Source organism: Athene noctua, chromosome 20 (assembly GCF_965140245.1).
Source record: "Athene noctua chromosome 20, bAthNoc1.hap1.1, whole genome shotgun sequence".
NCBI lineage: Eukaryota > Metazoa > Chordata > Aves > Strigiformes > Strigidae > Athene > Athene noctua.
In genome coordinates this window covers 12,392,421-12,406,905 of record NC_134056.1, presented here as the reverse complement: position 1 = coordinate 12,406,905, position 14,485 = coordinate 12,392,421, and the positions used below count along the sequence as shown (strand labels likewise).

The following is a 14,485-nucleotide window of genomic DNA, read 5'->3' as shown; positions in this document are numbered from 1 at the left end:
ATCCCAGCAGGATTCCACAGGAGTGGAGATCCTCTGGAAACCTCACATGGTGCCTATCTGCATGTTGGGGCCAGTCCCATGGAAGGCCAAACCTCGATTCTTCAGGGCTGTAGAGAATCATGTGCTCATCATCCCTGAACCAGCCTCAGGCTGCCAGTCCCGCTGGCAGAAGCGCAGTGCACTGCAGTGCAGGGAGCCCTCCAGCCCCAACATGCTCCTGCCAGACTCTGAGAGGCAGTTGGGCTCCTACACCCACAAGAGCAGGAGCAGGGCAGCAAGCCCCAAGGCAAGGGTGAGGATGATGAAGGTGATGGCCGCAGCCCACAGGGAAGGAATGTGCCCCTTCACCTGTGCTGGAGGCTCTGCTGGGATCATGTTGGTGAGGTTCAGCATGTAGCCCAGCGTCCAGCCGACATCGGCACTCCCTGCCTGGCCAAAGAGAGAGGGGATGATGTTAGCCCCGCAGGAAAGCCACACCAACGACACAGGGCCACCTACTCCTGTACGGCCCAAATGGGATGCAGTAGCTGGCCCCCCACCCAGTGCCATGCTGGGATGTGGGGCAGGCAGGGACCTGGCTCTCACAGCACCCCAACGCAGGAAGCTGGCTCTTTTCCCCAGCACTGCCTCTACTCCTGCCTGCAGGCTGCGTCGCTGCCTACCTTCATCCGAAAGAAGATGTTGTTCCAGCTGGTCTCATTGAACTTGTAGGCGTCGAGGAGGAGTGTGAGGATGTAGTTGGCATTGGCGCAGTATTTAGGCAGTCGTTCAGGATTCTCTTTAGGGTAGCTAGAAGACAGCTGGGGTGGGGACACATTTGGGGAGGAAGGGAAGTCATTTGCACTTTCCATGCAGGGACAGTGTCCTGATGACTATTGCATGAGGGGCAACGGCTCCACAGTCACCAGCATCCAGAAAAAGACTTCTGGACCAGGCAGGAATTTTGGACCTGTCTGCATGGGGCAACTCCTTTGAGGAGGATTTACTCTCCACATAGAGAGACATACTGGAGCTCCTCCTGCCCCAGATCCTCCCATCTCAGCCTCCTCATGCAAAGGGCTCCTGCTCTCTGCCCCATGGTGGTCCTAGCACCTCTTGGCCTTATCCATGCCCATTTGACTTGTTTCCAGAGCGGTGCCAGCAGCTGACTCTCCTCTCAGCATCCTCCAGTGCTACAGACCCACCTCCATCCCCAGCTCCTGTGCTGGAGGAGAGATTTTGCTGCCTTCACCTGCCCTGGCTGCCCCTTCCTCAGTGTTGCATGAGCAAGGAGGGCCCCCAAGGGTGGGTGCAGGATGGTCCTGGCTCCCACACAGAGCTCAGGGATGGCTCCACTGTGTAGGGCACAGCTTAGCAATCCGTGAGCCTTGCCCTGGAGGGGTCCCTGCTCCTCTTTCCCCGCCCCAGAGCCCCTTTGCTTCTGAAGCTTCCCCACAGCCTTTCATTGTGGGGAACGTACATTTTCCCAGCTTCTTGTGCAGAAATGCTCGATGGTCTCCCTGACAGTGGCCAGCGATTGCCCCTTGGTCAGGTTGAGAAACTTGAAGTTATAGTAAAAGGCAGAGAAGGCCTGAAAGGCAAGAGGCAGAAATGTCATTGAGCTACAGTAGGGAAACCCCCCCCAGAGAGCTGACCACCCCCCACCCCCCTGAAGCAGGAGGTGAGGTTTGTCCTTCACCACTTCACCAGGTTTGTCCCACCCTTGTATAGTCCCACGGCATCATTTTCCATGTCCCAGCAGAGATGATGAGCTGGGAGTGTGGGTGCCTGCTGGCTATGGCAGCACATCGAGTGCAGGCAGAGCTTTGCCTGCAAGCTGCTGGCTAAGCTGGTTTTTTTTTTACTAAAAACTTGTTTTTTGATTGAGCACCTGTTTATTAACATGGCCCCATTCGGAGAGCTGGCTGGAAAACCTGAGACAGCGATCCCTCGTATGCCCTGGGACAGTGGTAATTTGGGAGTTTCTTGCCCCTGTTCTGCTGCAGGGAGGTGACAGTGCCACAGGACACCCAGGGACACCACCGCTCCCCGGGACATGCTCTGCCTGGGAGGTGGGAGGGTGGGATTTGCCTTACAATGAACTGCCCTCTGACCGGGGGCTGGTAGACGCCGTCAAAGGTGCAGTCCTGGCGCTGGCCACATGCCGAGAAGTTGAACAGCTTCTTGATGGCAGCCAGGCACCCACTGGCATTGCCCCTGCCCTCCAGGGTCACGTTCCTGTCACCGAGGATCAGGCGTGGGTCACTCTGGTTCGTGCAGGGGCTGGTGCGGAAGGAAGACAGCGAGACGGTTTCATTGTAGTCTTTTGGGTAGCAAGGGTGATCGACTTGCGTGCTGGAGGATGACTCCTGGGAATAGTAAAATCACAGGCTGCAGCCCCCTCCAAACCCTCTTGGCAGGCATGATGGGTATGAGGATTCACCCAGCGCTCCCCCTAAAGCCACAGGCACAGGCATCTCCCACCTCCTCAGCAGGGAAAGACCCTCCTGCTGTTTAATCCTGATCTTGTTGGCTGTCTGCAGTCTCAGCCTGATCTCAACACTAATTCTCACTCTGCTTTGTCTCATTCCCTCTCCCATGGAAGCAGACCCAGCACGTCTCTACCCTGGCCAGCAGGATCATGGTTTGGGGCATGCAAAACCCTCTCCACCCCAGATCTAGCTCTGTCTCTAGCTCCAGCCCTAGCCAGGGACACCACCTGGGACCTTCCTGGTTGTGCAGCATGAGCAAACCCTTCTAGCTCACCAAGGCTGATTCTCCTGGCAAGGCGCAGCTCTGTGAAGACCCTCTTCCCCTCTCACCTTCCAAAAACTGGCCTGAGAAAGATCTCTGGTTCACATTTCTCAGGTCTGTGCAGTCACAGAGTAGTTGAGTTTTGGGGGGAGCTATAGGGTCTCTGGACAACCTCCTCCTTAAAGCATGATCAGCTAGATTGGGTTGCTCAGAGACTTGTCCTGTCGAGTTCTGAATATCTCCAATGTTGGTGACTCCACAGCATTTCTGGGCCCTATTCTGATATTTTTCCATTCTTATTGGGAATAACTTTTCCCCTGCATCTGTTTGGAAATTTGCATGTTCCAGCTTGTGCCCGTTGCCTCTTGCCCTGTCATCTTGCACCTCTGAGAAGAGCCTGGTCATTGCCTTTTCCACATCCTGTGCGAGGCAGCTCTGTAGAGCCTGAAGACCTCTCCTGAGCCACCCCTTGTAACACTTCCTATGCTCCTCTCCACACCTGCCTACCTGTGCTCCCAGGAGTCTGAACCTGCTCTCAGTCTCTGCTGACGCCCGTCTGGAAGAGCGTTGTCTGTTCTTCCTTTATGCATTAACAAGTCCATGGTTGGTATCATGAAACCAGAGTCCAATTACCCCCCAGTTCCCCTCTCACCGCAATTAATTCCTTTGCCAGTCGCTTCAGCATCTCATTCTGTCCGTAGCAGAGGTAGCTGTGTGTGTAGATGTTGTAGCTATACCCGTACAATGTGAACTTGGAGGTTACGTTCCAATTCATGACTGAATTTTCAGGCATAAAGCTGATCTGAGTGGATGCTCCTCCAAGATCCAGTGCCCCAAAAATGTTGGCTGCCTCTGGACGAACCCACGTGTGTGCTTTGGGGGAGTACTGCCAAGGCAAGACAAGAGAGGAAGAGGAGTAGTACAGTGCTGGGTTTACTTGCCCTGAGCAAAATTCTCAACCCACTGAAGTCAATAGGGTTTTATTACTAAATTCAATAGGTATTCAATTCAATTATTTCCCTCTGTGAGGCCCCACTGCCTTCCCTTGTCCAACCAGCCTGGCCATTTATCAGAGCCAGAAAAAACAGAGATTAAATTGTGCCAACGTTCTGTGGGCTCACATGGCTCTGAGTCACCGGTCCCCAGACCGAAGTGCTGGTGAGGACCTGGCTTGGAGGGGCTGCCCTTCCTGAAGAGCAGGCTGCAGAGACACCGGTGCAAGGGCAAGGACAGAACTCCTCCAGCAGCTTGCACAGGAGCCCAGCGGTGCCAGCACCGCTCTCAGCTCTGGCAGTGCTGGGACAGAGGGTGGCAGGAAAGAGGTTTGGTTCAAGCTTCCTTCAGACTGGCACATTTGAGTCTCCCAGAGCCACACAGAGATAGACCTTCCCAGGGCAGCGAGACAAAGCCCAGAGGAGCAAACGGTCCCCACTGGGCTGCATGGCTGACCCCGCTGTCCCCAGGACACCTGTGTCCGTATGGTGCGGACATGTGCCCTTAGCTCTTAACCCGCTGCTCCTGGTTTCTCCCTCCTCTTTCGCTGTAGGTGAGCCAGAGGATAACTGGCTACTCCCCTAGATCATTTCAGAAACCTGTTAACCCTGTCCTTTACTTCTGTGCTTAAGAAAAATCAGAAAAGCTGTGTTAGGAAAGAAGAAGTGGGTGTTTCACCCTTCTCCCACCTTAGTGAAGGAGTCTAGCAGGTAGTTGATGGTGATCCAGCCATAAGCCCCCTCATCCTCTCCTGTAAGGATCTGAGCCCCTTTGAAAGCCACGGGGTACTCTTGCATGGTCTTAGTAACTTCCGCCAGGACTTGATCTGCTGCTGAGCTGTTCTGTTCCCTAAGAAGGACTCAAAGGTCAGGACACATACCCAGCTACATCAGTACATCAAAACAGTCTGTTGGTTTTGTTTTTGTTTTTTTTTTTCCCCGGTTCCACATACTTGTTTTTTGCAACAAGCAGTTTGTGTGAAATGATGTTTCCTGCTATGTAACTTGTCAAAGCTTCTCGTACAGCATAAATCCCAGCTGTCTAGACTTGGCTTCACAAATCTAGGAGCAATAGCAATCTCTTCCCTCCAGTGCAGCTTGATCCCAGTCACACAGAGGTTTGCCAGGCACCCTTCCCTACCTCAGTGTCTTCCTAGTGCTGCAGGCCAGAGGGGATTGTGCTGCAAAACCCAGATTTGGACATCACCCACTGACTTCACCAAAGCCAGGGTTGGTTGCTGAGCTCAGGTGGGTCTTTCGGGAAGGTGCCAGCCTGGTTTCAGATCTCTGAGTGGGGAAGATATCTTGGGACTGCCGGCATATGTTCGCTCTCTGAAGCGAGTAACCTTCAGGCTATGACCTGGCTCTTTCCCAGTGAAGGGGTCTGATTGCCAGGGCACAGAAATAATGTTAGATATCTGCAACCATAAAACCAAGAACCATGAAATGAAGGTTGACATTTGAAGAGAGCTAATATGGGCTGGTGAAAGGTAAGGGCTGGTCCTGCAGCACCTCGCTGCCTCCTACCTTGGCCCCACTTCCCCACCAGCACCTATCCGTCTGGGCAGATGGTACCTCTCCTGGTGGCATCTCAACTCCCTTGTGTTTAAGGAATAATGAATAGCAAACAAAGAGCTATGAGAAGCAATTTTTGCTTGGAATTGGGCATGCAGTACCATCCTGGGATGTAGGGTCCCAGGACACCAACAAACACCTCTGAGCAGCCTCTCTGCCCCAGGGCCAGTCACTCAGGACTGCTCAGCCACCCATGTGTCCCCACTGGACTGCCTTCTCTGCACCTCCCCAGTCATTTGCCCGTGGCAGCATGAGAGCTGGGACCTCCTGATAGCCTGGCCCCAAGCAGGACCCTGTATTCTGGCAGTGGCTTTTGGCAGCTCAGTCACTGCTCCATCACCCCCACACCCCACAGCAGTACCTCAGTAGCCTCATGCCTGCTGTTGCTCCAAGATAAGCCGGGACATCCCTCTGTTTTCCAGCAGGAACAACCTTCATGGCTTTATCCAGGCACTCCCTTAGGGAATCACCAGCTTTCGGGGGATCATTGGCATAGCTTGATATGCCTTGCCCTGGAAGAGTCAGGATGGGACAGGCTGATGGGAACAGCTGAGGACAGGGATGTGGGATCAAGGTGGCACAGGGCAGTGAGGTCTGTCACCTCTTAGCAACAAAGGGTGCTTTTCCAGGGTCCCCTGAGACCTGGCTGAACCATGCTTATGTTCCTCTCCTATGGCCTCCCCACATCTCGCATGTTTTCAGCAGTGTCCCCAGCTCTATGAGTGAGACCTTCCCCAGCCAGGACAGCAGCTTGGGCATCCGGGGGAAGTCCAAGGTGGAGGAATAAAAATCCGAGCAACATCAAGGTGCTTCAGTCCCACCAAGTGTGTGGACACATGGTGCTGAGGGGCCTCCAACCATGAGTGAAGCCAGCTGGGAGTCAGGGAACACCTTGCCTGCAGCCAGGGCTCCCCACCATGCCAGCAGTGACAGCAGGATGGACAGAGCTGCCCAGCATGGGCAGGCCAACAAAATGAAGGGCCAGGTCATCCCACCCACCACATGAACACTCAGGGCAGCACTGAGCCCATGGCAGGGGGATACTGACCCTGGACATCACAGGACAAGTTCTGGCTGACCACGCCGGTGTCGTTCTCCTTGTCTGAATCCCACTCGTAGACAAACAGGGAGGTGTGGGATGAGCCTGCGTCAAACACCATCCCATACTGGAAGGAAAAAACAAGACATCACACTGGCAGGAGGATCATCATCCTGCACTGCCAGGGTGGTGAGGCCAGAGGATGCCCCCAAAAAAATCCCTCTAAGGCACAGCTACCATGGCAGAGCAGGGCAGTGACAGTGCATGGCCTCTGCATGGGCATTTCTCACAGCAACTGACAGACTTTTTCATTCCCTCTCCTGAGGTCTGTGCAGCAATGCCAGCTTACACAAACATTTTCTTAGTTGTTTCCTCATGCCTTTTTATTTTCTTTCTTGGTTACATACTTTTTGTGTCTACACTGGCCGCACCTTGGGGCCAGCAGCTCTCCCATCTCCACTGCTCTCTGCTACCCCATGGCTGCACCCAGCCTGGGCAGAGGCTGGCAGGGCCACACCAGTCCCAGTCTGGGAGCACTCAATTGTGTGCCTCTCCCCTGTAAAGCCCTCCACCTCACCCTGAAACTCTGCCAACCCTCTTCCAGCCGCCAGGGTGGGATGCCAAGCTGCAAGGGAGAGACAGGGAGGAGCCACGATGCTTATGCTGTGGTGTGAGCTGGTTAGGACAGGCTGGTGGGACCTGGCAGGAACAAAGGCCATGTGGAGGTGCATTGCCCTGAAGTGCAGTGCTCTGGGAGGGCTTTGCCCTACCCATCTGCCCCAAGGTAATCTCCTTGAAATGCGTCAAGCACATGGCATGCTGGCTAGTTTCAGAGGAGGTTTTCCGCACCCATTTTTGAGGTGGCCAGGCTGTATTTCTTCTGCCTGCATCTTCAGATGGGAAGAAAACACCCACCCAGGTACTACAAGATAGTTCCTACTAACCCCCTTCACCTCCTAACCCAGAAGATGTTGCCTCTGAGACCTGCCAAGGTGACAGGTCTCTGCAGTGGTGCTCGGGGACCTTTTGGGCTCACCTTGACTGTGGGTGGCAGGGTGACATCTTCAATCCTCACCAGGCTGAGAACAAGGGCAATGATGGAGAGTGCGACCAGTGCCCCAACAATGGCGCTGGTGAAGTGCTTCTTGTTAGCAAACATTGTGGTGAAGGCTCCTGCAAAGCCAAACACAGGAGAAAGGTAGATGGACATGGCCAGCTGGGAACAAGCTAGTCAGTGAGAGCTGCAAGGAGATCAGCTCCGGAAGTTGTCCCCACGCTGACGTTATCTTAAGCTGTGTAACCTGGAAATTCTGGTGGATAATCAGAACTTTCCCTGAGAAAAGCAACACTAGGATAAAATAGGGGGGGCTGGAGGAAAGAGGGGTTGGTTGCCCAGCAGCCTGGCACAGTCACGATGGGATCACAACAGTCCTCCAGGTCCCACACCCACTCCTGCTCAGCTCACCACTACTGGGAAGGATCAGGTCCAGGAGGAGCAAAAGAAACACTGCACCAAACAGAGGAGAACGTGGGAAACTGCAAAACCCCCTCAGTGTGAGATTGTAGAAGGGGAAGGTGATTTTATTTTACAAGGTGTAAGTAAGGTCAGCTCACCTGCCGGCACTCCCAGACCCGTGTATCCAGGTGCGTATGCCCAGGTGGGACTGCTCGGAGCTGGGTTTCAAGTCCTTGCTGTGGCTCTGAGCTCCTCCACTGCCTGAAGCAAACCCAGCTTGGCCTTTTATATATATCCTTTGGAAATGGATGCTGCTCAAAAATCTTCTCCCGTTATTTTATCTCAGACCTCATCAGCCTTAGGCAAAACTCTCGAAGATCATTTCTCTTGTTTGTCTTACAGGTATATTTATGGCTCAGTTTGGCATCTTCCTGACACCTTATCTTCAGCCAGTTAGTTCCTCCTCCTCATTTGAATGAAACCACACATAGGAGTCCTGCAGCAATTAGCACACACCTCTCCTTTTAACCCTTGTCCCCCTGCTTCTTTGTGCTTTTACACACACACTCAAATATCTGTTCTCTCTTTGCTTTCACCAGTCTTAATATTTCAATTATGAGTCTCCACAAGGTTTATAAGAGGTGAGAGTGATATTTCCAGTATCCAATGCCCTGAAATCACACAGAGTGGTAGGTGCCTTGATGATAAGTTTTATTACAATGAGAAGGAAAATCACATCAGAGGAGAACGGCCCTGCCAGGGGGGTCGCAGCAATGCTTGCTGAGCTTTGCCAGGGGAGACAGGAGAGGCCAAGACATTGTCATGGCCCAGCTGGGACTGCAGTCATCCCTTCCCTGCGTGTGACCCAGCTTCAAGCTGCTCCTGGGCTGGTGGTCCCTGCAGACATGAGGACCCCAAGGAGAGCCAGGGAAGTGAGGAGGACTCGGGCCCTCACAGCCCCCAGCTCTACCATCTCTCTGGGCACACGTTTGAGTCTCAGTGGCACAGGCAGGGCATCACAGCCCAGCCACAGAGCCCTAGCACCCCTGTCCTGGGACTGAGAGGGCTGGTGGATGGGAGACCTGCTCCCTCTGGGTGGTACAGGAAAGCTCCTTCCTGCTGATTCAGCTTCTCGATAAGAGACTGCCAGGGTCATCACAAGGTCAGTCTCAATGGAAGGATTCAGTTCCCAGCTGCCTTATCTCAGCTGAGTCAAACACAGGGATGCCAGAAGGGAAATGAGTGCTGGGGAGCCTTCATCACATGCCACCTTTCCAGAGCACCTTTCCCTGCAGCCGGCAGGACACTGTGTGCACTGAAAGCACCACCCTGTGAAATTGAGGGTGCAGCAGTCCTTGAGTGCTGTCCCAGGTCACACCTACCTGCAGCTTTCACAGAGCTGGCTGCCTGTGCTGTACCCTGCTGCCGGCTGGCTGGGGCTCACACCTCCAGGCCAGTCCCTCTTCTCATGGCAATCGCCTTTGCAGTGGCTTGTGTGGTGGTGGGGTGGATGCCTGGAGCCCAGGGAGTGCCACCACTCCTGCATTCCCACCTCCACACAACTCATTACCTTTGGACTCACACGGCTTCACTGGAAGGGTGTGAATGAGTGTCCACGCAGCAGGACTGTCTGAAATGCTGTTTCTGTCTCAGTTCCTAGGAATTCCTCTTTGCCAGGCTCAGCCCTTTGGAAAACCTCCTGTCACTAGACTGGGGCAAGTCCAGCCAGGAACAGCCCTGGTCCACGTAAGCACAAGGGCAGTGAAGAACTAAGATGACGCAGCAGCAACTGGTCATGGTGCATGGGAGGGTCTCCTGAGCTGCCAAAAGAAGGGATGGATGGGAGTGCCCCAGGTCTCCTTGTCCCAGTAGGGAACTGGGGTGCAGCTGGGGCCACATGCCAAATGCAAGTTTTGTAATGCTTCCAGGTCCACCACTGCGGCTTCTGAGAGCAATGGATCCCACATAAACGTGTTGAGTGGGACAATGTACTCAGGCAGTAAGTGGGGACACATGGCTCTGTGGTCCCACCCATGGTCTGTGGCCCCACCTCAGGGATCCAGTCCCTTGAGGAGCTGTGTTCACTCCAAAGGGGCCTTGGAGCAGCCCCAGTGTTCTGGAGCTGCAGGAGCCCTCAGCCACCCATCTTCCACGGACCTTGTCCTAGAAAGGACGGCAGGACGAGGCTCAGCCCCGCTCCCGAGATGGGCACAGCCCCAGAGGGTTGGAGATCAGGGTCAAGCTGATGAGAGCACCCTGTGGACACCACTGAGCAGAGCACAAGCAACTGCACCCAGCGGTGTTTTGCTCGCCATGAAAGCAGTGTTGGTGTTGTGCTAATTCCTTCTAACGTGGGCAGATGTGTCCATTCCCTGAACAGCAGCTGTACACCTCGCAGCCATGAGTGGGGTCAGGAGACATCCCCCAGGTGCTAGAGCCCTTCATCCACCTCCCGAGGTCCTGAGCGTCCACCTTCCTCTTGGAAGGAAATGTGGATGTGTAAAAGCAGGAGAACCAGTTTCACCAGCACATTTTTGAGTAAACAGCCTGTCTGGGTGCCGAAGGCCTGGCAGGGCTTGGGGCAGAGCTGCAGGATGGGGCTGTGCCCAGGCAGAGGGCATGTGGCACCACTGGATCTGGGTGGATGGCTTGAAGAAACTCTGGTTTCAAGGGAGCTCCTCCATCTGTTGTATCTCTTACCCTCCCTGAAACCCAGCAGGAGCTGCAGGGCTTCAAGCTGCCCCAGCTGGAGGGGACCAGGAATCCCTATTCTCCCAGGACTCTCCTTACTGGGGCCCATCTGCCATCCTACAGACCCCCATGGGCTCGGCTGGTGGACAAAGGTAGATACAGGGGTGGGATCAGGACAGAGGCTTTGCTGGGAGAGGTAATATTGTTTAAATATAGTTCAGTTAAATAATCTGAGTCACAGCTACGGCTTAATAATTTTGTGGGCAAAATTCTCCCTGCAAAAAATTTAGGGCAACAGAAAGCTAGGGCTGGGAGGACGCCTGGCAAGCTGGGGCAGAGGCAGAGCCCATGAGCCCCCATGAGACCAGGTGAAAGGCTCAACAGAGATCGTCTTCCCAAACCTGCATCGTGTCCCCAGCACACAGCATAACAAATAGCCCTGATTGCACCCCCGCCTGCTCCCTTCATGGGCTTCCACAGAGGCCCCTTGATTAACAAATTAGATAATTACCTTAACTTTTACCTCCTCCTGCTGAACGCCCCTTCTCCTTCCACCTTGGCACTCTGGGAGGGAGAAGACTGTTTCCCCTTGTGCCCGCATCTACCCCTCATGCAGAGCCCTGCACCTCTCCCAGGTGATGCTGCCCCAGCTGAGCTCTGGCAAGGTGACAACCCCCCAGCTCAGTACCACAGTTTTCTGCAGATAATCCCACCCGAGGTGGTGTCTGTCTGTTAAAACACAGGCCAGGTCTCAGGGTGTTACAGATTGCCATTGATTTGCTATTGATTTACGTGGATGATTTTGGACCTTATGATGAGAAATAATCATGAATAAATCATAGCATAGAATTTTATAAGAATATTAGTTTTATAAAACTCAGAGAATAATTGTATATTGTTTTAAGTAACTATGGAACTCTGTGTAACCATGTAACCAGCTGTGCTGCTTTGAGCTCATCTGTAAAACCTCAGACCAAGACCGCATGGGCCACGTAGTTCAATAATTATTAATCTTGAAGTAATACTTTATTGTTTTGCATATAAAAAGGTAGAAGCTTAGGTAAGATTAATAGAACTTAGAGAAAATGAACTGTAACAACCTGCCTATGTCTGCCAAGTTATGAAGAAACTCAGTAAAAGGTAATTCTGACAGGGGGAGATGGCAGCAACCAACCCATGGACCCCCAACTCTTATTACACCCCAGATTCATTTCAGGACTCCAGTGAGCATGACCGGGAAGAGGCGTGGATATTAAAATGATTTACAGGAATTAACATGTATATGTATGAGCACTTGATTAATATGTATTATTGTATTCTATATAATCAGCATGTTATACGAATTAGGTGTGCGTTGTTGGTGAGACGACTCCCCTGAGCACCCAATGCTGCTAATAAAGGAGTGTCTGCTTATCTAAATCCCACTGGTGTTGATAAGTTCTATAAACTGTTTTTGGTAACAAGGCCAATGTGATGCCTGAGCATGGAGCATCACAGGACATGGAAGGGTCATGGTGCCTGGCCCAGAGGAGCACCCGCTCTCACGTGCTCCCCTCAGGTTCTCGGTGCTGATGAGCCCCAGCCCTGTTTGCCTTCAGGGATGTGCTCTGGTGAGAGCTAAATGTGATATTTGTTCATCACTGAAAAAGGGACCTAAATGTCTGACTGCAGGTGGACAAATCTGCTACGGAGAAGTATGGCTAGAGTACACACACACCCCTATTTGATCTGCTTTTGACATATATTTATTTGTCTGTGGCCCTCAAAATGGCTTGTTGAGACCCAGAAGGAAGTTGCCAGGCAGGTGTGGAGACGCTGCGGGGTTCGAGCCCAGCCATTACTACCAGTCACTGAGATGACTGGTGTTTGTGAAATGAGATCACCTCCATGGCTAACACCTTCCCTGTGCCTTCTGAGAGGAAAACACCCTGACTCAGAGACAAAAGAGAGTCTCTCATTTCCCCACCATCCAATACCTGCACCACGAGGTCGCCCCAGCTCCAGCCGTGGGAGGTGCAGGCAGTGGCTCTGTGCAGGTCCCATGTCTATGGTCTATGGGTGAGCTGCACCACTCACTCCTGCCTCCCATTCCCCTTCTAGATGCCCCCCAGGTCTTGCTGTGTCTTGTCCCAGCACGGACCAGCTCCAGCCCTCCCTTCCAGTCTGACTGCAGCAAGACTGGTGGAGCTGGGGCCACTTAAAGCTGCCTTTGGGATGCCCACACCTGATGTTCCTGGCTGGCAAAGAGCACACCAGACCTTTCCTCCTCCCTGTCGTCTTTCCCAGTGTGCATCATTATTAAACATGCCCTGATTGCTCTGACTGCAACTGTTTTGGTGCCATCTCTCAACTGTGGGTGCTCTGGGTCAGGGACATGTGCCTGGAGCCAGCCCCTGTGCTGGCCACAGACAGCCCAGTCTGTTCCTCTTCTCTGTGCACAGCTACAACATAGCAAGTGCTGGTCCTGGGGCAGCTCCATCTCCCACGGCACTCAGATGGGGCTTAGCACAACCCCTGCATCCTCATGAGATCCCTGAGATTAATGATATCAATAAAAATATCAGTATTTTGATACTGACAGTGGAGCCAGCTGAGTGGGGAACAGGCACCCAGGGGACAGGGATGTGCTGCCCAACACTGTGGTGATGGGCTCCATGTGTTCTGGGAAGGAGGGATATGGTGAACTGATGCTCCAGGAGGTTGAGGCTGTTAGTTACCCGCTTGCCAGCTGCGTTGCCTGGGAGTGAGAGCACTACATTGGAAGGTGAGGTCAGGGTGTCTTGGATCTGGCTCACAAGAGCCCCAGGCCTCTGGCCCCAGGTATCCTGAATGTTTTTGATTCCTGAGATCAGGGAGCACAGGGAAATGAGGATGAAGCACCCTTAGGGCAGGATTTTCCCTTTCACTAGTGTCACAGTGAGTGCTTGGGGACAGCAGCTCTGGAGATGCTTGATTGCCTCCAGTGCAATCAACAGGGCCATAAAGAAACAAAGCAGAGGGTGAGATGGCAATATGATGGAGGTGTCCCTCAGAAAACAGTGGAGGATATTTGCTGGAGACCAGGAAACCCTTTGGTTATGGGAGGTCTCCCTTGAGCTACCAAACTGGTTTGGACAAGGGCAGCTGGGGCCGTGATGGTGACAACTCCCCTGCCATGGCGCTGGGTGAGGTGTGTTCAGCTGGATGCCCTGTACCACCTCACTCCCTGCTAGGTCACCTCATGTCACCATGCTGCCGCACTCTGTAACACTTCTCTCTCAAAGTCTGAGCAAAGCTTCTAAGAAGATGCTCCAGGGACATCACCCTTGCTGTAGCCTCCCTTTCTTCAGCCTTTCCTCCTCCTCCTCCTCCTGCACCTGCCACCCTGACTGCTCCCCTCTGGGCTTTCAGCACTTGCCCCATACTTCTCATCACATCTTTCCAAGAGTGGTGACTCAAAATGTACCCATGCTTTCAACTGTAGCCTTGCCAACAAGTCCTGGGAACGCCAACCTTGAACCCGGGTGCTGCAGCAGCTCAGGGCACCTGTGTACTCACAGGGTGACATTTGCTTTTGCACACACTGACCACTGGCCAGGGACACCCCAAAGCCACCACTGGATTCCACCTACCCAGCAGCTGGCTCAGCCACTCTGAACGTGACCCCTCCTAAGCATACCTTGTGTTTGTCTGCTCTCGTCTCCAGAATGGCTGTCACCTGAAAGAGAAGGGTGTCAGACTGGGGTAGCATGGTTTCTTGACAAATTTAGATGAAACACTACTTTTCATTTTCTAGATGGTCTCCAATAACCTCTTGTCCCAGTGTTCCCAGTAGTCCGAAGCTGAGCTAAGGGCTGCAGTTTGCCATTGCCTACCTGCAGGTAAGACACATCTCTGACACATCTCTGACACAAAAGCTTAGAAAAAAACAAACCAAAGCTGAATTATGAGGATTTATGAAGAGCTGGAAAACTGGATTACAGGCAGGTCCACTGCTCTGAGGGGTGCACAGGTGGAGGC

The 14,485-nt window shown here is 53.2% G+C and overlaps 1 protein-coding gene across 1 annotated transcript; it reads right to left on the bottom strand.

Annotated features, from left to right (window-relative positions):
- Positions 1 to 246: 246 nt before the first annotated feature.
- Positions 247 to 7,501, bottom strand: LOC141968565 (ectonucleoside triphosphate diphosphohydrolase 8-like). The gene is made up of 9 exons (XM_074923367.1): positions 7,376 to 7,501; positions 6,349 to 6,466; positions 5,662 to 5,812; positions 4,416 to 4,575; positions 3,386 to 3,619; positions 2,076 to 2,348; positions 1,460 to 1,570; positions 663 to 800; positions 247 to 429 (listed from the first exon to the last, which is right to left on the bottom strand). The coding sequence occupies exons 1-9, from the start codon at positions 7,496 to 7,498 to the stop codon at positions 247 to 249; spliced, it is 1,491 nt and encodes a 496-aa protein (XP_074779468.1). The 5' UTR covers positions 7,499 to 7,501.
- Between the last annotated feature and the right edge of the window lie 6,984 nt (positions 7,502 to 14,485).

Bases quoted from the DNA above. Each gene is read 5' to 3' on its own strand.
- LOC141968565 (XM_074923367.1), bottom strand. From the start codon at position 7,498: ATGTTTGCTAACAAGAAGCACTTCACCAGCGCCATTGTTGGGGCACTG. The intron at 2,349-3,385 runs GTGAGAGGGGAA...TACTATTCCCAG, and splicing joins TGGCAAAGGAATTAATTGCG to GAGTCATCCTCCAGCACGCA. The intron at 801-1,459 runs GTACGTTCCCCA...TCCCCACCCCAG, and splicing joins GCACAAGAAGCTGGGAAAAT to CTGTCTTCTAGCTACCCTAA.